The 20,049-nt window shown below is 43.4% G+C and overlaps 1 protein-coding gene across 4 annotated transcripts in view; it reads left to right on the top strand.

The window, feature by feature from the left end:
- The window catches only part of ARHGEF37 (Rho guanine nucleotide exchange factor 37), a 44,438-nt gene that overhangs the window by 12,392 nt on the left and 11,997 nt on the right, over positions 1–20,049 (top strand). The window contains exons 1-7 of one of the 4 annotated variants that reach the window (XM_053376569.1): positions 1,328–1,844; positions 9,619–9,827; positions 10,757–10,880; positions 13,502–13,649; positions 15,968–16,167; positions 17,913–18,043; positions 19,638–19,742. In XM_053376569.1, the coding sequence (XP_053232544.1) occupies positions 9,627–9,827; positions 10,757–10,880; positions 13,502–13,649; positions 15,968–16,167; positions 17,913–18,043; positions 19,638–19,742 (909 nt within the window). In that variant the 5' untranslated portion in view covers positions 1,328–1,844; positions 9,619–9,626. Of the gene's footprint in view, positions 1–1,327; positions 1,845–9,618; positions 9,828–10,756; positions 10,881–13,501; positions 13,650–15,967; positions 16,168–17,912; positions 18,044–19,637; positions 19,743–20,049 lie in introns of those variants that run through there. The other 3 variants (XM_053376567.1, XM_053376568.1, XM_053376570.1) reach the window with 3 other exon arrangements.

Genomic DNA, 20,049 nt, shown 5'->3' with positions numbered 1-20,049 from the left:
TGAGTGTCATTTGTGACAATTCATCACTAATGATTGGGTTTTCTGGGAGTCGGGTGGGCAGTGGGGCAAATGGAGGTGTGGATAAGTCCCATCTTTCTGCTTTTTTAGATGTGGAAGTCATTATGCCATGCTCACAGAGCAGACATTTTATGACTAGCACCGACTGAACATTCTCAAAGTTCTACTGGTGGGAAACAGTTGGCAATCTCTGCTTTAAAGTATGCCCTCCTGGTTGCCCAGTCCCCTTTTCAGCCCTTGGCTGTTTTTTTGTGTCCTGTTCACAGTGCTCCAATGTCTTCTTCTGGGCCTGTTTTGGGATTTCCTCAGCAAATCTAATTTTTAATCTGCCGGCCTCCATTTGCATCATCCCAGTGTAGAAGGCTGCATCTAGTGCTAGAACTTTTAAAAAATCAACATGTTCTTATAAGTTGCCTTTCTGTAGAAACCTTTGCTTAAAGCAATTCATCAAAATAAAATAAGCAAGCAGAAGTAACAGCACAGCTGAAAACCAACAGCCCCAAAATTAAAACAGCTACCATACAATAAAGAATGGTGTCAGGCTAGCAAATCCCACCCCTTTAAAACATGCAAGCTAAGCTTTGTTAAATGTTGTTGACATTAGATTTGTTAGCAACAGGAAGACAAATTTGGGAAGAAGATACAAGGCAAATATGCTCAAGCCAGTGAATTAGATTCCACTGATCTGACTGGTAGAACTGAGGGATATGCCGTTGTGCCATTCCTTCTTCTCAACCTTCCCAGGTCACCTTGAGGAAACCTACCTACAGCCACACACACTATCACAAAACCACCAAGAGAGCCAGCTAGGCCACGAGAAAGCCATGCCATCAAATCTGAGAAGCTTGGCTGGCTGGCTGCTGCTTTTTGGAGTCATCGCCTGTGCAGCCCCCGGCATGATTATAAAGATGTGAAATTTAATAAACATGAATTAAACATTAAACCTCCCTCCTCCGCTGGTACAATTTGTGCTCCTTCCCAATCAAATCTGTTTTGATTTGGGGCTATTATGGTGCAAAAACCTGTAATTACCAAATGCTCAGAAATCAGCCTCTAGGGAGAGGTTATGTCCCCACCTGTCAGGCATAGCGGCAGGAATACAGACCGCAGTTTATATACTTTCCGGGGCATCTTTTCTTTTGAAAGCAAAGCCTGTTTGCTCATGGCTGTCATAAACCTCCAGACCACGCTTGTTAATAAGAGTAAATGAAGCTGCCCACGGGACATTGCGCTGATGCTGGAACATGCTGAGGGTTTGCCAGTTAGTAAACAGGCTTTGAGGGAGTGCCTTGGAGTGAGAGGTGGCCTACAGCCAAAGCTCAGTCAGCTGAGTTGCTGTTTGTGGCCTGCACTGCTCTCGGCTCCCCACAGGATTTTCCTATTGTGTGTGAAGGTGTTTCTTTTTTCCTGCAGCTGGCCCCCCTGCCAGGCCGCAGGGCCCATTCATTTCCATCTAGAAATTTCTACAGCTGGCCTGCTGCCACCCCGGCAGGGGTTGCCTTGGATGCATATTCTCTTGTTTTGGAGCACTGTGAGCGAATACACTCATCTGACTCCCGCCTGGACTCGCGCATAGCCTGTGTGGCTGCAGTAAACAGAGCAGCGAGAGAATGGCAGTGAGGGAACGGAGCCCGGCCTGGCTCACAGACACTTACTTGCACACAGCTGAGAGGGCCAGCCAGTCCTCTGCACACATAGACACAAACAAGCCTGTGCTTCTACAGCTGGAACGCAGTGGGTTGATCATTAACTCAGAGGCGGCAGCGGCAGCAGCAGCAGCAGCAAGGCAGCTTAAACAAGTCAAGAAGTCCCCGGCTAATTAGCAGGTAAGAATTAAGAGGCAAAAAAGCCAAGGAGAGCTGACAGCAAGCGCTTTGCTGATGGAGATGTCCTCCGAAAGGGCAGGGGCCAAGTCCTTGGAATTGTGTGCGTCTCACAAAATCTCCCGGGCAGCCATTAATCAGCTGTCTCTCCCTGCATGGATGAGTGGGAAGGTTGCATAACCACATTCCAGATCCTGCACATTCACTGACTTCTGCAGGGAAGAGCAGGTGCCTGTCACAGGAGGCGGTAAAAGGGAAAGCTGCTTTTTCCATAGTTTTTAGAGAACCAATATGTTTGCCACCTTTTTTTGCTTTCTGGCAGCATCCCTGAGCATTTAACAGCTGCATGGCAAGTAGGGATTCTACAGGTGCGGTTGAGTTGTGAGAAGCATCGTCTGTTTTTAATCTCCCCCTCCCAATTATTAACAGTACAGAAGCCCTGCTTGGGAAAATGAACAACCCAAACTGGGTGGCAGCAGGACTCCTTCAGCAGGTACAGAAAGGGACTGTGGATGATGCAAGCTCCTGCCTGCCTGGTTTCTGTGTGGTGTTTGTACATGTTCAGAAAGTCCCTGCTGGGACTGTACCACTTCAGAGTGAAGGTGAGGGGTGGCATCTTTCTGCAGGGCCTGCGAGACAGAGCTGTTCCACCTGGCCTTTGGTTTAGACTCAGTCTGACCCTTATGTTTCCATCCCCTTATGGTTTTGATTTATGGGCTACTATTAAAATGAGGCTGCATTTAAAATTGTATTTTAACCCGTATTTTAATTAACTACCCCCTATTATGTTTTTTTTGTAATTTTATTGGTGTTAGCCGCCCTGAGCCCAGTTCTGGCCGGGAAGGGCGGGGTATAAATAAATTATTATTATTATTATTATTATTATTATTATTATTATTATTATCATCATTATCATCATCATCATAATCATCATCATCACATACTTTCCAGCAGCATCTGGAAAAATAGTATGTGTGAGGGAAGGCTACATTCAGAGACCCAGACACGGTAGAGTTTTGCAGGCAGGTGAGAGCCCTCAGTCATGGAATTCTCTGAAGTGGCATGTCCCAAAAGAGTCATACCACATGATTTTTCTGAAAATGCAGATAGGTTCTTCTATTGGGCCCAACATAGAGTACTCAGCTTACTGTCATTATTCAGCGCTGTCACTTGCTTGCATTGGGCCTTCTCTCCCTCCTTTTTGCCATATGTTGATTGGAAAATTTGGGAGTTCTATACCAGTGACTTGCCCAAAATAACAGACCAGTTCAGCAGGAAAGGTAGTATGAGTTCTTTCCTATTGACTAGCTTTTCATCCACCTCCAGTACTGTCAAAGTTATGCACTTTCAAGTCCATGTAGAAGCCTTCAGCCAAAGAATGGGCTGGTTAGTTCTGATCAGTAAGTGAAATTCAGCTTCCCAACATTGTTTTGCCCTTTGCTGCCCTCCCTATAGGGTTGCCATGTCACAATGTTCTGTTTTCACTGTCAGAGGCAGTATGCCTCTCAATACCAGTTGCTGTTGTGCTCAGGTCCTGCTTGTGGGATTTCCATAGCCATCTGGGCCTTTGGCCTGATCCAGCATTGCTCTTAATGCTACAGTGACAGTAGAAGCCACAGCTGGATGCAGCAAGGATGCAGTTCTTTGTGTCCAGATTCTGGACCCAACAGCTCCTGTTTCAATGACCCAGAGTCTACCAGAACCATCATTATCTTTTCACTTTCTGTACCTGTTGTCTTTACATCAAATGAGAATTTTTTAAAAAAAAATATTTATTAAATTTTCCAATTTTTTAAACAAACAAACAAAAACAGAACAAACAAAAACATTAAAAAAGGCATATAGTTCATAAAAAGCACTTTTCCATAACAAATTTCTCAGACCTCCCCATACTTCTCCTCCTTGTATTCCAATTAAAATTATTTGTTCAGCAAATCCTTCATTTAAAGCATTACAGCTTATATTATTACCTTATTTTTCAAACCCTTTTTCCCCATCAATATTCATTTATAACCTTACAGCTAGAAACCACTCAATTTCAATCCAACACCATCAACATTCCTTAATTTTACAATATTTCTGTAAATAGTCCTTAAATTTTTTCCAATCTTCTTCTGCCGACTCTTCTCCCTGGTCACGGATTCTGCTCGTCATTTCTGCCAATCCCATACAGTCAATCAGTTTCATCTGCCATTCTTCCAGAGTGGGTAGATCTTGCGTCTTCCAATACTTTGCGATGAGTATTCTTGCTGCTGTTGTAGCGTACATAAAGAAAATTCTATCCTTCTTTGGCACCAATTGGCCGACCATGCCCAAGAGAAAGGCCTCTGGTTTCTTCACGAAGGTATATTTAAATACCTTTTTCAATTCATTATATATCATTTCCCAGAAAGCCTTAATCCTGGGGCACGTCCACCAAAGGTGAAAGAATGTACCTTCATTTTCCTTACATTTCCAACATTTATTATCGGGCAGATGGTAGATTTTTGCAAGCTTGACTGGGGTCATGTACCACCATCAAATGAGAAATTTTGGCCCAGGCCTACTGTTCTCCTTATCTTCCTTCATCCTTCCTGTCCCATCACTTACAGTTTCCTCATGTGTAGGAAAGAGATGTCATTAGCTAATTGAACCTTCTGTGGAGAGACTGCCATGAATCCTAAATAAAAGAAAAAACAGTTCTTCTTACAAACATTTTAAGAGTACAACTCCAGATTCCTACAAAAAAGAAGACCTCATAGTCTCCTCTCCAAAGGTCTCTTTGGCAATCATCAAAATTATATCAGACATTTATGCAACCTGTAAAAAAGCTCAAATTCAGTCACTTAATTTTGTCCTTAAGTCCACAACTAGATAGTTAAAATTCCTGCAGCATGTTCAAAATTTCCACTGTAATTTTCTTGTTTAGCCCAGAATGCTTTGATCTGCTTGATTACCCCCCTCTGTTCATTCTTCTTCTTCTTCAGCAGACATCAGGTGGCCTCCTCAGGCCCAGCACTTGACGATTGCTTCAAAATCAATAGATGTTCCAGGGGAAAACAAACGCTTCCATACTGTGATGAGAGCTGACACAGGTTCAACTGTTGTTTCTCTTGAAGATCTTCTTTCAGGGGTCTTGCCTTCTGATTCTGGTTGGAACATTTTGTCCGTGCCTCTCTTGCTTTCACTTTGAAACAAGCCTTCTAGAGAGTTCAGGGAAGAAGCTATCAGTTTCATTTCCTTCAATTTTCTGCCAGCAGGAAAGAAATAAGACAAAGGGAGGAGGCATGCTTCTTTCAATAAACAAGTGTTCCCCACTCTTTCTGTAACAAATGGCACATATTTTAAAATCAACCTCTTTCACCCTCAGAAATGTACCGTATTTCAGAAGGTCTGCTGCAAAGTTTGTAGAACTGAGGGAGGGCAACCCTTGTATACTGGGGGTAAAATCCTTAGTAGCAAAAATATTCTATTTTCAGATATTTGGACACATGAGTCTCTTCCACAGACCCAACTGCATATCTTTTTTGCTCACATAACAACAACAATGACAAAAGGCACAATCAAATTAAGCAATATCAGACTTGTAGATTTGACAGTTCCTAACACACTATGTGCTGGAGGACTCCATATAGTGGCAGTGTTTGCACACTGCTTTAAAAAAAGAGTCAAACTTAGGTATGGTTTAAAGGTGACTGCGCAGCATGCTGGTACAGTGGTACCTCAGGTTACATACGCTTCAGGTTACATATGCTTCAGGTTACACACTCCGCTAACCCAGAAATAGTGCTTCAGGTTAAGAACTTTGCTTCCGGATAAGAACAGAAATTGTGCTCCGGTGGTGCAGCAGCAGCAGGAGGCCCCATTAGCTGAAGTGATGCTTCAGGTTAAGAACAGTTTCAGGTTAAGAACGGACCTCCGGAATGAATTAAGTACTTAACCCGAGGTACCACTGTACACAGAGCAGAAACGTGTGCTTGTTCACCCCTCCCCTCCCCTGCTCCTGCTGCTCTTGTGCTGCCAAGATGGGCTTATTGTCTCCCCCAAAGAGTGGAACAAACCTAGGTCATGTTCTTGTGGTTTTTTTGAGAGACACAAGACACAAGCCTAGGTTCAGACAGCACAGCAGGAGCAGGAGAGGAGTGAAGTGATTGTGATTTTCACCCCATGCAGCAGCACACAGCACATTCACCTTTCAGTCACAGTTGAGCTTAACTATGGTTTAAAGCAGGCATAGGCAAACTCGGCCCTCCAGATGTTTTGGGACTACAATTCCCATCATCCCTGACCACTGGTCCTGTTAGCTAGGGATGCTGGGAGTTGTAGGCCAAAAACATCTGGAGGGCCGAGTTTGCCTATGCCTGGTTTAAAGTGAAGCCAGCATTCCCCAGAAATGCATCATTATTAATCCTTCCAGCTACAGCTAAACCTCTGCATCAACTATAAGGCAAAAATGGCTGGCATCAAAACAGAAGGAATATTCAAGTGACTTAAAAAACAACTACCCCAAAAACAATAGGGTGAAAGCTTAGGGTGATAATGGAAAATAAAGGGGACTGTGTTTTGCCATCTGCCTTCATTACAATAGGAATATGCCTACCAAGTCTGGCACCAACCTGTTTTGAAAGCTGATAGTATTAGTCACATATGTTGTCTTGTCTTATTATAGTGATGAGGATTATGCTACAGCAAATGTGGGGAACCTCTTGCACTCTAGATATTGCTGAACTTCAACTCCCATCATTCCTGGCCATTGGCCATGCTTGCTGAGGCTGGTGGGAGTTGTATTTCAGCTACATCTGAAGTGCCAAAGATTCCCACCTGTGCTGCGGAATGCAACCATTTTTTCCCTAGCAGTTTTCTGTTTCTGTAACAACTTCAAGACAAGCAGTAATTGAATAGGTAAAGTTTCTCATCAACTTTACCTCCTGAACTTCCCTGTTGCACAGCTGTTAAAAGTACACAAATTCTGTCAATGTAGCAAACCTAGTTTATACCTAATAACCAGGGTCTCTATACTTTAAAAGGTACAGAGTTTCCCTTATGAGCCCTGATGAAGGGCACCAGCAATCAGTTGATAGGTAGTTTTGTTGTCCCCATCACTAAAATACTGTATAGCAGGACTGCATCTTTGGAACTTTTATCTCCTTCAGAACTTTTAACTGAGACCCTAGACTCAGCTACCTTAGTAAAGAAAAAGCGTTTTATATGTGTTATAACACTCTGACACCAGATGGTGCTGTGGAGTCCCATGTTTCACCAGCGTGATTTCCCATAAAAAAGTTTACAACACGTTTTCCTGAAACACTTTTTGGATGTGTCTAGATCCAGCCCCTTTGTAGTCACTGTATAGATTGGGAATTCTCAACTTTTGTGATAGTGGGTTATCTCATTACTTGAGCCTCCCCAGGAGCCTTTCTTCTGGTCCCAGGCCTGGGAACCCTGGACTGGTTCTCAACTACATTAACCTATTAGTCTCAGTCTCAGTCCATCTTTCTCTTTTTTTTGCTTTTGCTTCTTTATTCCAATATCATCTCTCTAAAATGTCTGTCAGCATAATGGGATACAAACAGAACAAAAGGTTCCAGGCCTGACAAGTGCATCTCTTCTCAGGTAAAGCAGCCCCTTTGTGGTTAGAATCCAGGAGGACAGAACAATGATGACCAGGGTTCCAGCTTTCTATTTGCCGCCTTTCTGTTGCATTAATAAATAGTGTTGAATTATTCAAGTGAAAGGAAGCTTCTACATACGAGCCATCTGTGGTTCCCCTTGCTAGATTCAATAGATTTTAAAGTGTCTTTTGCAATAGCTAGCCTGCAGTGAATACAATTGATCAACAGCAGCAATCAGATAAAAATAACCCAGCACTATGGATGTATAGCACAGACTGGCACGCTGTTCAGAATATAATACTGTAGTGTAAAGACACGGTCTTGTGGTGTACAGAAATCTTCTCTATGGTCTGTTTATTTATGTGGACCATTTCCATTCAGTTCTTAAATCTTCTGGTTTTACTTTAGGGGTGAGGATGCTACACACACAAAAACGTGCACATTACTAATTGTCAGTAGGATAGCCAGGGATCTTTTCTCAAGGTATACTGAAATTTTGTCAGCTTACAGAGAATGAATGTTTTGTCAAGTGAGAATATTGTTACACTTTGTTCAAGCAGTGAGAAATTCTAGGAGTACAACGCTTATCCAGGTTCGGTTTCTTTTGGAAGGAGATCACTGGAATCTTATGGGGTTCTGTATTGCTCTGTATAATGCTATACTTCTGTGTGATCATTTGGAAAAGTGCCTTAGTCTAAATCAGTTGCTTCAGATCTACTTGGCTGTATTTGGTTACTTTGCAAATATTTTGGTTCCCTAGAAGGGTGACAGCCTACTGGTTAGGGAGTTGGGTTTGACTCTGGACTCCTTAACCTTGACAAGTCTTACTATGCTCCTGGTTTAAATCTTCCAAGAGACAGCAAAATCCCAGCCCTCCATCTGATCTCCAGTCTTAAGAAAGTCCCAGCTCATTGGGTGCAATCAACCAGAAATCGCCTTAAAAAAATTATTTACTTGGCAACTTTTGTCACTGACTTATTATTGATAATGATATTATTATTATTATTAATACCCCGCCCATCTGTTGGGGTCTCCCCAGCCACTCTGGGTGCCTTCTAGCACATATAATATGTTGGCTGTCTTCTTTTGTGACCCATCTTAGATCAGCCCACGACCCAAGTAGTGGGTCCCGGCCCCCCAGCTGAAGTTCACTGCTTTACACTATTATTATTACTATTTATTGAATTTGTATACGGCCCTTAGTCAGAAGACCATAGGGCAGTTTACAACACACAACACAAATATAACGTTGTATAGAAGTCCTTAGTAAAAGTCATACAACATGGGTGCTTTATGGGTAAGATGACACTTAAGCACTCCAAGAGCGTTTGGGTTGCCACTTTGGGCAACAGGATGTGGACAGCATAGCAAGGGAGTCCCTCACAGAACTTCTGACTCCATTAACCCTCTCCTGTCTAAATCTCCCAATTTTACAACAATATGATATTCTCCAAGATAGCGCATCTGTTTTTATTGAGGATAACATGCTGAATCCACCAATTTGTAAACTTTATTTTTGTAGGGTTTCAGAAACTTCTTTGCAAGCTGCACACTGCTCCTGTCCTGTCCTGAAACACATTTCCACATGCTAGTGAGTGCTAAGTGGCTTACGTGGGTGGCGGCAGAACCTAACCATCAAAATATTCTGAAAGGCTATCTCACAATTCCAGGCCAACATCAAAATTTGCTCTTTAGTGATTTTAAGTATATTATGTAGATATATATTTTAACGACTCATGGATGGAGATGTGTCATTGCAGCACAAGCCACTTCAGGGGCATCTTAGGGGAACGTTATGTGATTCTCACCTCAGGGTACCTGTTGTGTACTCATAAATGCTGCAAGCTGATTTGAGGACTGCAGTCAGAAAGTGGAATATAAATCTACTCATTCAATAAATTAAGACACCTAGTAACTTTCAAGGCACAGACAAGATTACAATAAGTAGCTTCCTGGTTCACAACTGAAATGTGATGGCATTGCTGCCCTACAGAAGCTCTCTGCCAATGGGTGGAGCAGCTAGCCTCATGGCAGAGCACAGGCAGTAGCTTCTGCCTTAAGACATTTGCAAAATAATAAACCCAGCAGCATGTTCCCACTGAAGTGTAGAGTTAGAATGGGCCTGAAGTGGATTATGTGCACTCATGACCCACCTTTTCCTCTTGTGTCTCCCTCTCTCTTTATAGCTCCCAATATGGCAAATGACAGCACAGATGAACTGACAGCTGAGGAGACACCAGAGGCTGAACCCATATATGAAACTCTGACATTCCTGGACAAAGCAGAGCAGAACCAACGGCTGGCTGTGGAGGAGCTCATCAACACAGAGACCAGTTATGTACAGAACCTTCAGCTGTGTATTTCAGATATCCGTAATCACCTCCAGAAAAAGCAGGTGAGGCAGATCCTCCACACCAGGGGGTGCCCACCCCAGACGATGATGCACATCAACTTCCATCATCGCCAGAATGATGGGAGTTGTAGTCCAGCATCATCTGGAGGGCACCAGGTTGGCTATCCCTCCTCTACACATTTCCATGGGAGTGAATTGTGAAGCAAAATGTTTTTAAAATCCGCAACAGGCAATCTCAAATTCTGAAAACAACGATGCATTAAGGAATTTAAGAAAGCTAAGCATTTGTTCCTAGTAGTGAAATTCAGAACTTGGGGTAGGCTAAGGCCACGCTATATATTTAACAATGGGTTAACAGTCAATCCCTCTTCACAGGGAACTCTGTGAATTGTAGCTTGGCGGGTGAGGGAAGGTTTCCTAACAATTTGAAGCACCTTTCACAAACTACAGCTCCCAGAATTGTTTGGGGGAAGCCGTGTCTCTTTAAAGTGGTATCATAGTACTTTAAATATATGGTGTGAATGTAGTCTAAGAAGCTACCATGATAGTCGGTGTGTAGGCTGCAGGGTGAGATGCTTTGGGTAACAGTATGTGGTATCTCTTTGGGGAGATGCTATATATTATAGCCAAAAACAAGACAGTTCTTAAGCTGGTGCTATACCTTTCACCAGTCCCTTCTACAGCAGTGCAGAGTACCTGGCTATTTAGAGGTCTGTCTACAGGTGGCCACTGGGTCCTGTTGTCAGCAAGTTTTCTCCTGGTAGATGGTGACAATTAAGCACCATCTTTGGTACATCCGTTCTGCAAGGATGTGATCTCTGTTTCTGCAGTCCCAGAATGCATAGGTGTTTGATTCTAGATGTACCCTTAGAAGCAACATTCGGATTACTGTTCAAACAGTAATCATTTGCTCACTCATGGACACACAGAGAAAGAACTGATGCATTCTCCTAATCTATTATGCCTTTTAGCTACCTGAGATTGACCTGGAAGGACTTTTCTCCAATATAGATGATGTCCTGCACATCTCCAGACGTTTCCTGAAAGGACTTGAAGCTGCAATGAACCAGGAGCACGAGCAGCTCTACCATATCAGTGAGTGGGAATATAACAACCAGCCATCTGAGACAGATGTTATTAAATCAGTGATATGCTTTGTGTTACATTAACTTCTGTTTATTGCTAGCAATAATTGCTGTGATGCTGACCAGCCAGATGGATGGGATATAAAGATTATTATTATTATTATTATTACTATTATTATTATTATTAATTCCTCCTGTGTTTTCAATATTGATCCTACCATCTGTAGAAGCAGAAAAGAATTACTCTGAAGGTGTTTACATGGCCAAGGAGCTAAACAAACTTTGGTAACTTGTGCTAATATTTAATTCATAACCCCAGATCATGGACAGGACAAAGGTCATAGTACGGTTTCACTGGTAATACAATTGCACCAAGCCATTAAGAAAGGGGAACTATAACTGCGCTGCATAGGTTGCACAGCTGGAACAGAAAAAGAAGTGCAGAGAAATCATCAAGGTTGCAACCAATTAGCAGAACATAAAGAGGAGTCCTCAGGAAACTGCTACCTGAGCCAACCATGCATTGTTTTCTAAGCTACAGTTTTCCCGGGCTTCTAGGTCATTCTTTTGTGAAGAGAAAACAGATGCCCTTTACACATTTCCCCAGCTGAATGGGAACTGCTTGTGTGTAAGGTATTCCCACATAACTGGGTGAAAGTTGACATGGTTTCACCATATTTAAATGACTGATGGACTGCACCTTTCTCATGGAATTGGCACAATGCTGTGAAAGGGTTGCTAATTCTGGGAGTTGGGGTGGGTAGGAAAAAGGTGATCAAAACCTAGGGTCCTAAACATTCTCACAGTTGCACAGGAGTTGCTCACGGACAAGTGACTCCCGCATGTTTAGGGAAATGTCTAAAGGGCAGTATGGTCAGTACTACTTCTTTAGGTCATCACAACATGTTTTCATGTTAGCTCATTAATAATAATAATAATAATAATAATAATTATTATTATTATTATTATTATTATTATTATTATTATTATTATTTTATTATTTATACCCCACCCATCTGGCTGGGTTTCCTCAGTCACTCTGGGCAGCTCTTAACAGAGGACTAAAAACAGAATAAAACTTCAAACATTAACAACTTCCCTAAACAGGGCTGCCTTCAGATGTCTTCTAAAAGTCAGGTAGTTGTTTATTTCCTTGACATCTGATGGGAGGGCGTTCTACAGGGCGGGTGCCACTACCGAGAAGGCCCTCTGCCTGGTTCCCTGTAACCTCACTTCTCACAGTGAGGGAACCGCCAGAAGGCACTCGGCACTGGACCTCAATGTCAGGGATGAACGATGGGGGTAGAGGCACTCATTCAGGTATACTGGGCCAAAGCCGTTTAGGGCTTTAATGGTCAGCAGCAACACTTTGAATTGTGCTCAGAAATGTACTGGGAGCCAATGTAGGTCTTTAAGGACCAGTGTTATGTGCTCTCGGTGGCTGCTCCCAGTCACCAGTCTAGCTGCCGCATTCTGGATTAGTTGTAGTTTCCAGATCACCTTCAAAGGTAGCTCCATGTAGAGCACATCGCAGTAATCCAAGCAGGAGATAACTAGAGCATGTACCATTTTGGCCAGACAGTCTGTGGGCAGGTAGGGTCTCAGCCTGCGTACCAGATGGAGCTGATAGACAACTGCGCTGGACACAGAATTGACCTGCACCTCCATGGACAGCTGTGATTCCATAATGACTCCCAGGCTGCGCAGCTGGTCTTTCAGGGGCACAGTTACCCCATTCAGGACCAGGGATTCCCCCAAACCTGCTTGCCTCCTGTCTGCCCAAAGCAGTACTTCTGTCTTGTCAGGATTCAACCTCAATCTGTTAGCCGCCATCCATCCTCCAACCGCCTCCAGGCACTCACACAGTACTTTCATTCCCTTCACTGGTTCTGGTTTGAAAGAGAGGTAGAGATGGGTTTCATCTGCATACTGATGAACACCCAGCCCTAACCCCCTGATGATCTCTCCCAGCAACTTCATATAGATGTTAAAAAGCATGGGGGGAGAGGACGGAACCCTGAGCCACCCCACAAGTGAAAGCCCAGGGGTCTGAACACTCATTCCCCAACACCACTTTCTGGACATGGCACAGGAGGAAGGAGCGGAACCACTGTATAACACTGCCCCTTTCCTTTTTTAGCAGCATATCCTGTCAAGGATTCCTTACTGGGAAAGTAATGCTGTTGGAATACAAAAGAGTTCTGCCATCTAATAGTTTATAGAACAACTTCTGTGAGGGAAGAGAAAGTTGTTAGCTTGGCAGGGATTAAAACTTCCCACAGTGACAAGCTGAAGACTAGGAAGAGGACCCAGGTGGTAGGGAAGCTAAAAGTAGGGAGCCCAGAGCAAAGGAGATTGAAGGCAGTGGGTCAGCTTGGTAATTTAGACACTGGACTTATTGATCTTATGTTTTAATTTGAACTAACTTGCCAACTCTGGATATAGGCTTTTAGCTCTTCATAAAAAGGAAAAGGGGCCTCTTAAGTTCCATAGGTAAGAATCAAGGATTAATTGTTTAGAGGACAATTATTGCTGCTGTTACTTTGGTGGTTCTGAAGGTTTTCTTAGGTACCTGTCTTGGAGATGGGATTGATGTGCTGCAGAATCAATATTGTACCTTTGCTATGGTAGGCACCTTATTCCAAGAGCTCAAAGAGGAGATGGAGAACGTCTATAAAATTTATTGTGGTGACTATGATCAAGCTCTTCTACTGCTGGAGATTTACAGGAATGAGCCAAGGCTGCAGAAAGAGATTGTGGATACCCTGACTGTCACAGTGTAAGTAGCTCCCTTGATAGTCAGAAACATGTGAGCCAGACTTCAAATGTGAAATAGAAGTAGGCTTGTGTGAAGTGAAGGCACAAGACAGGTGTTGATCATCATGTGAGCTACGCACAGGTGGGCTGCATGCAAGCTGCCGGCCAGTCCTGTGGAGCCTCCTTTTATTGAGACAAATATGCAAGCTAGGCAGATACATTTTGGGCTGTGACCTTTACACATCTTGGTCCCAAGATTGTGGGGTGGTACAAAGTTATTTTGGCACCTGTTTCCACAGCGTCATTTTCCCCTTGCACAGTGTATGATGAAGGAGACAAAAGGGATCAGAGACAAAGGTTACAGACAGGACACCGCAGACTGCTGAGACCGCAAAAGGTTAGACAGAGGGAACGATGTTCCAGACAGCCGTGACTTTGTCTGTGAGGGGGAGTATGCTATGCACCCCAGGGTCACGCATGCAGGCAGACTGGGACTGCCTTCTGGTGGGGAGTGTGCTCCCTCCGGACCCCACTGCCCACTCTGTGATATCCCTACACTTGTGAATGGTTGTCTACTTAAGGGGGAGCCAATGTGATGCTCTCCAGGTTTGTGGACTACAACTCCCATCAACCCTCATTGTTAGCTATCCTGGCTGGGGCTGATGGGAGTTGTAGTCCAACAACATCTAGAGGGCACCACATTATTTCTGGTTTACTTGCTCTCCACAGTGTAGAGTTACTCCTCACACTCTTCTTGCTTCTGTTGCCTGTGTCATTGTTGGTGGTTAATCTGAAGGTCCACCAATGGCAATGAAGAACTGAACCAGGAACTTCTGTTTTTCAACCTATTCAGCAGTGTGTTTCTGGATATGGCTAAAAAGATCATGGCCATGTTGTGATGCAGTGCCCACTCAGAGGCCCTGCTGCAGGCAGCTATTCCCAGGCACTGTTACTTCTTCCTTCCATCTGTTGGAGAAGAATCAATCCCAGGGTGAGTTCGTTAGCTAAACAAACATGACACTGTGTGTAATGAGGCAAGGACATCAGTCAGTGGCTGGCAGCATCTGTGTCCTTCGGGTCAGTCCATCACTTCAGCTGGCTGAGACTGTTATCTGAGTGACTGAGCACGGCTGTGAGAGGCGACAGTTCTCTTTTGCAAATGAGCAAGGACAAGCTCCCCAAACCAGAGAGTGGAAATCTGCCAAGGTCTACGCAGGTCAATGGAACAAAGCGTACATTAGTTAACCCCAGCTAGTTTCTAGCCCTGAATCGGGGGGGGGGGTGTTTGTGTGGAATCAGTAAGAGAATGAATAGAGAATAATGGGCAAGATCAGAGTGCAAATATGGTCTATGTTACATCTTCCCACTGTGGTTCCATTAATTTCTTATAGTTCCCAGCATCCAGCACCCATGATGTGCCATGCATATGTGGCAGCATTCAGTGTTCAAGCCCGTACTGTGGCCTCCATTGCCAAGAACTAATGGCCTCTTGCCCCCCCCCTGCAATTCTTCACATAACAACTGATTTATGGAATTCACTGCCATAAGGTGTTATGACCACCAGCTTAGGTGGTTTAAAGAATTATACAAATTCATCATGTAGGAGATGTCTATCAATTGATATTGCTATGGGTAGCTATACTATCCCCATATTCAGAGGCAGTGTGCTGCTGAATACCAGTGGTTGGGGAGCAACAACAGGGGACGGCTCTTGCTTTTGTGCCCTGCTTGTGGTCTTCCTAAAAGTATCTGGTTGGGCACTGCTGAAACAAGATGCTGGAAGATGAAGCCTTGCACTGGTCACAGATGGCCTCATTCATAATGTCAATGTAACAGCAGCAAACGAATTCTCCAGGCCCCACTGCATGGTGTAACCAGTTAACATGGCAATGATACAATCACCATGCACCATGACAGAATAACTAGGAACCAGGCAATGGTTCCAGTTTTCTTACAGGCTTCAACAAACAAACAAAATCAAACTAGTAGGGTACAATTACTGCATGGGCGTAGCCAGGATTTATGTTAATGGGGGGGACCAAGCTACCTGTGACATGATTAATCAATTCACGGAAGTCAGGCCTATTGCTCAGTAGGGTTGCCAGCTGTGTCACTAGAATCCGTCACAGCATCGTCCAAGTGACCTCAGCAAACATTTCAATTTCAAATATTCTGATTCTTTCTACTTTTAGTTAAGTATTTTTATTTATTTACTTGACCCCCTGGCTATGCCCATGAGCTTCTGCCTGCTTGTATTACTAGAGAAACCTAGGGAATCACTAGGCTAGTAAGTTCTGAAGCCTGCTTAAATTTTGTTGTCCTTCTGCATCTCTTCGACAGGCCTCACATTGGGGCTTCAGACCTGAGCTTCTTCCTGGTGATGCCTGTGCAACGGGTCACAAAATACCCACTGCTGCTGCAGAAGATATTGGAAAATACCCCAGTCAGCGACAGTGCCTATGGAGCTCTCCAAGCTGCAGCTGCTGCTATGACAGACGTCAATGCCAATATCAATGAGTACAAAAGACGCAAGGAAGTAGGTGAGGGAAATGGATGCTCTCTGGACACCATCTGCTCTACTACAGGAGCCCTGTACTGTGTGGGTGGTTTCAGTCACTTGGGCTTGTTTATTCTCCTGAAGCCACTCTGGGCATACGTTTGATGCCTCCTTGTGGGACCCTGAGGTCTACATTGAGTGGGTTACCCCAAGGATGGCTGTGTCTCAATAATGACAAGAAAAAATGTAGACAGTGTAAAAAAGAAAATATTTTTTTAAAATGGTTGTATTGAGCTATGTTTTACTCAGAGTAAGCCCACTGAAATTAATGAACATGGCAAACTTACTTGCTTTATTTAATTAGTTCATATAATTTATAAACAGTTTGAGTGTAGAAAAAAAATCCTCACAACAGTTTTCAGAAAGAGTGAAACAAATTTATCAGTAAAAACACTTTAAAACAGACATCTGAAACATTCAAATAATAATTAAACTCAGCAATAAGCTAAACACAGATTAAAATACATGCAAGCATTCTATATATCTTGGTAGGCTTGCCTAAACAAAAAGGTTTTTAGCAGGCACCAAAAAGAGTACAGTGGATGCGCTGATGTCAAACTTAGTTGAATATCATTCAGTAACTCTAACGTCAGTTCCACCTCCGCACTGAGAGTAGTTTGCTAAACCAGCCCAAAGAAAATTAATAGGCTAAGAATCAGGAACCATATACAGACAATTGGATATGGATCTGAACCATCCAAATCCAAATCATTATTACAGTCATAGACCTCCATAAGTAAAAGCACCTCCATACATAAATAAAACATGCTAGATAGGCAATAGGCAACTGCAGAAGTAGAGGGTACATACACTCATTCTCTCAATTACAGTAGACCAGCATAAGATAAAGACACACAATAGACAGCATGCTCTCTTGATAGCTACTTTTTTGCTCAGTGTTATGGACCCCCATGCCCACACAAACACAATCATGCAAACACATGAAGAAAGCATCCTTCCATTTTGCTTTGGAGCTCTTGCCCAGTTGCACCTGAGGAGTTGGGCTGAGTGTCCCCTGTCGAGCTGGGAGCACTCAGTGGCAAAGTTAGCACTGAAGCAGAAGGGGCAGAGTGTGCCCCTTAACTGTGGTCTCAGAAGATGGGTGCAGTACATGCTAAAAAAACCAAAGGCAGCCATTTTCTCTCATTAAAAAAAGACACAGTAGGGCAATTCCTTTTTTAGGCCAACCAAAATTTCACAAAACAGTGTGGAAGGTTTTGAGTCCTCTGCAACTCTTCACCAGGCTAGATGGTAAACAAAGCAGAGTGGAAGGGTAACAGGGAAGGGTAACAGAAAGAGACGAGAGGTGTGTGATAATCCCAATAATTAATTAATATGCTGCTTCCTTGAAAGTGGTCAACCCAAGAAATATTTTTCTTACCAATCCTTTTTGAATGCAACAGTTGTGCTAATGTTGATGTACTAATGAAGAACTGTAACAGAGAAGCAAATAAAAATAAAATAAGAAAGAAAGAATGAAAGAAAGTGGCCAACTCAGCAAATCCTTCATGGCAATCTCAGGGCCAGTTTTAATTGAAAGATAGCTGATACTTCAAAACAGAACAAGGTGCTTCTCCACCACCAAAGCCATGTCTCAGAAACTATAGTCTTCTTTTTGTATTGGGACGGTGTCCTGTATCACCAAATGCCCAGGGCATTCATTTCCACCTTGTGTAATGTGCTCCTTCCCTGTTTTCCTACCTTCTAACCCATGTGACATGAGAATAGCAAATAAATATAACAAGCCTGGGTATCTGACTCTGCGGGAACGCCTGGCTCGCCTCAACCCCCATTCCATTGCCAAGAAGACCACGCGACTGAGCCGCCTCTTTATGCAGGAGGCTGGAATTGTGCCTAAGGTGAGTGCTCTGTGCTTGTCTTGTCTCCACTTTCTCACTGAAATGGTGGGCTGGCAGCATCCTAGAGTGGCAAGGGAGGGTGAATTCAGGATACACACACAAACCAAGACTGGCTGTTGGAAAAGCATTCTTCTATGCCACCCATAGTTTCTATTTCATCAGACTGAACTCACTGACTTGGTGTCTTCAGGCTGCTTCATAGATAGCAATAAGCTATCACATTTTAGCCTCTCTGAGCTCATGCAATCGGTTTTGGGATCATGACATCAACATTGAGGAGATCACATAACAGCGCCCACTTGTGACCTGGCCAGGAGTGTTTCTTTCATAGTTAACGGCAACACCAGTAAATTGTGCAGTGTGGTAAGAATGCAAAGCATTTTCCTGTCCTCGTTGCACTCCTGCCGAGGTATCAAGCTCAAGGTGGTTCCTGTTTTACAGAAGTTTAAGCCCTTTGACCCTGCTTAAGAGCAGCCGATCAGTCATTAACCACAATGGGAAGCTGGGCTGGCAATCTGAAACGAAGTCATGGTTCTTTCCATCAGCAGAAAAATTACCAGTGTCAGGGCATTGCAACCTGGTTTATGTGGTTTCTGAAGTGTGAGAATGAACTGAAAAAATCCGGGGCAGGGGGGGGGGGAATCCAGGAATTGCAAGGAATCCTCTTGGCCTTTTTATTTCAATTTTTATCTGTATAGTTTTAAATTTAATCTCCTCTCTCCATGTCCTAGTAGTCATAGGTGCATAAGAAGCTACTGTATACCGAGTCAGACCACTGGTTGGGTTAAGTCAGTATTGTCTACACTGGCTGGCAGCAGCTCTCCAGTTTTTCAGACAAGGGTCTCTCCCAGGCCTGCCTGGAGATGCCAGGGACTGAACCAGAGACCTGCATGCAAAGCAGATGCTTTGCCACTGAGCTACGACCCTCCATAGTTCTTATTTTTTAATCTTAATTTTTTATTAGCATAATTTGAAAATAAAATGAAACCATCCCTTTCAATATCCCAACTCTGCTGTTTATGCAGCAGGTATATAACAGGAAAATGTTATCAGGCACCAGGGCACTTCAGAGGTACAGAAGAAGAATTCACATAGCAAGTCTTGTATTAGGTATTTAGTTTCCTGCTGATCTAAGGTGTGCATATATCAGGAATAATGTTTAATTTCCTGGAAGACTCCAAAGGCGACAGGTGCTTGTTTTGTGTAAATAATAATAATTCATTAATATTTTGTTCAACACTGCATGAGAGGTGCAACAGAACTTCCTCTCCTGTCCTTGTGCACCCCCAAAATCTGCTCCATGGCACCCCCAGCCCTCTTGAGCAGATTTTGGGGGTGGGGCTGCAGAGGAGAGGAGAAGGAAGTTCCACTGAACAAGTAGAAGTCTGTCACATGAACAGAACGGCACTATTGGATTCAACCCATTATTTGCAATATAAATGTAAAGGCATGATGCACATGCACAGGCATCACTATGTTGCTACCATGCCAACACATTTAGCGTCTCATCTTCTCCCCTAGCATTCTGTAACTTAAGGCTAACTCTTTGCTGTCCATTGGGGCTATAATATAATTTCCTCTCTCTGGTCTTTAGACAAAGGACAAAGAGTTTGACACACTGGAAGAAAAGTTCCAAGATTTGTCATCAGCTGTAGCCGATCTGAAGGAGAATGTGGCCTCTTTCCTGAGCAACACAGAGGTATTAATATTCATTTATCTCATGTTGAAGCTATCTCATGGGATAAGTACACAGAGTACTCAGCAGGGATTTCTTAGAGTACCCTTGACAACCCGTCATTGTCTCTGACAAAGTTTCAGTAGCTGGTCAGAAAGTACTTGGAGAATCATGACTGAGGTCTGCCCATTTGTATCAGAGTTAAAACTTTTAGTTTGCATGTAAGTGCCTGGGCCCATTAGTTCTGATTTCCGCAAGCCACAGAGAAACAGCACTAATCCAAATTCAATTTGGGGAAATGAGTCTGCATGAGGGATCTAGCAGGAATATT

This window comes from Podarcis raffonei, chromosome 2 (assembly GCF_027172205.1).
Source record: "Podarcis raffonei isolate rPodRaf1 chromosome 2, rPodRaf1.pri, whole genome shotgun sequence".
Taxonomy (NCBI): Eukaryota; Metazoa; Chordata; class Lepidosauria; order Squamata; family Lacertidae; genus Podarcis; species Podarcis raffonei.
The sequence above is the reverse complement of the archived record's forward strand: the minus strand, read 5'-3'. Positions and strand labels throughout refer to the sequence as shown.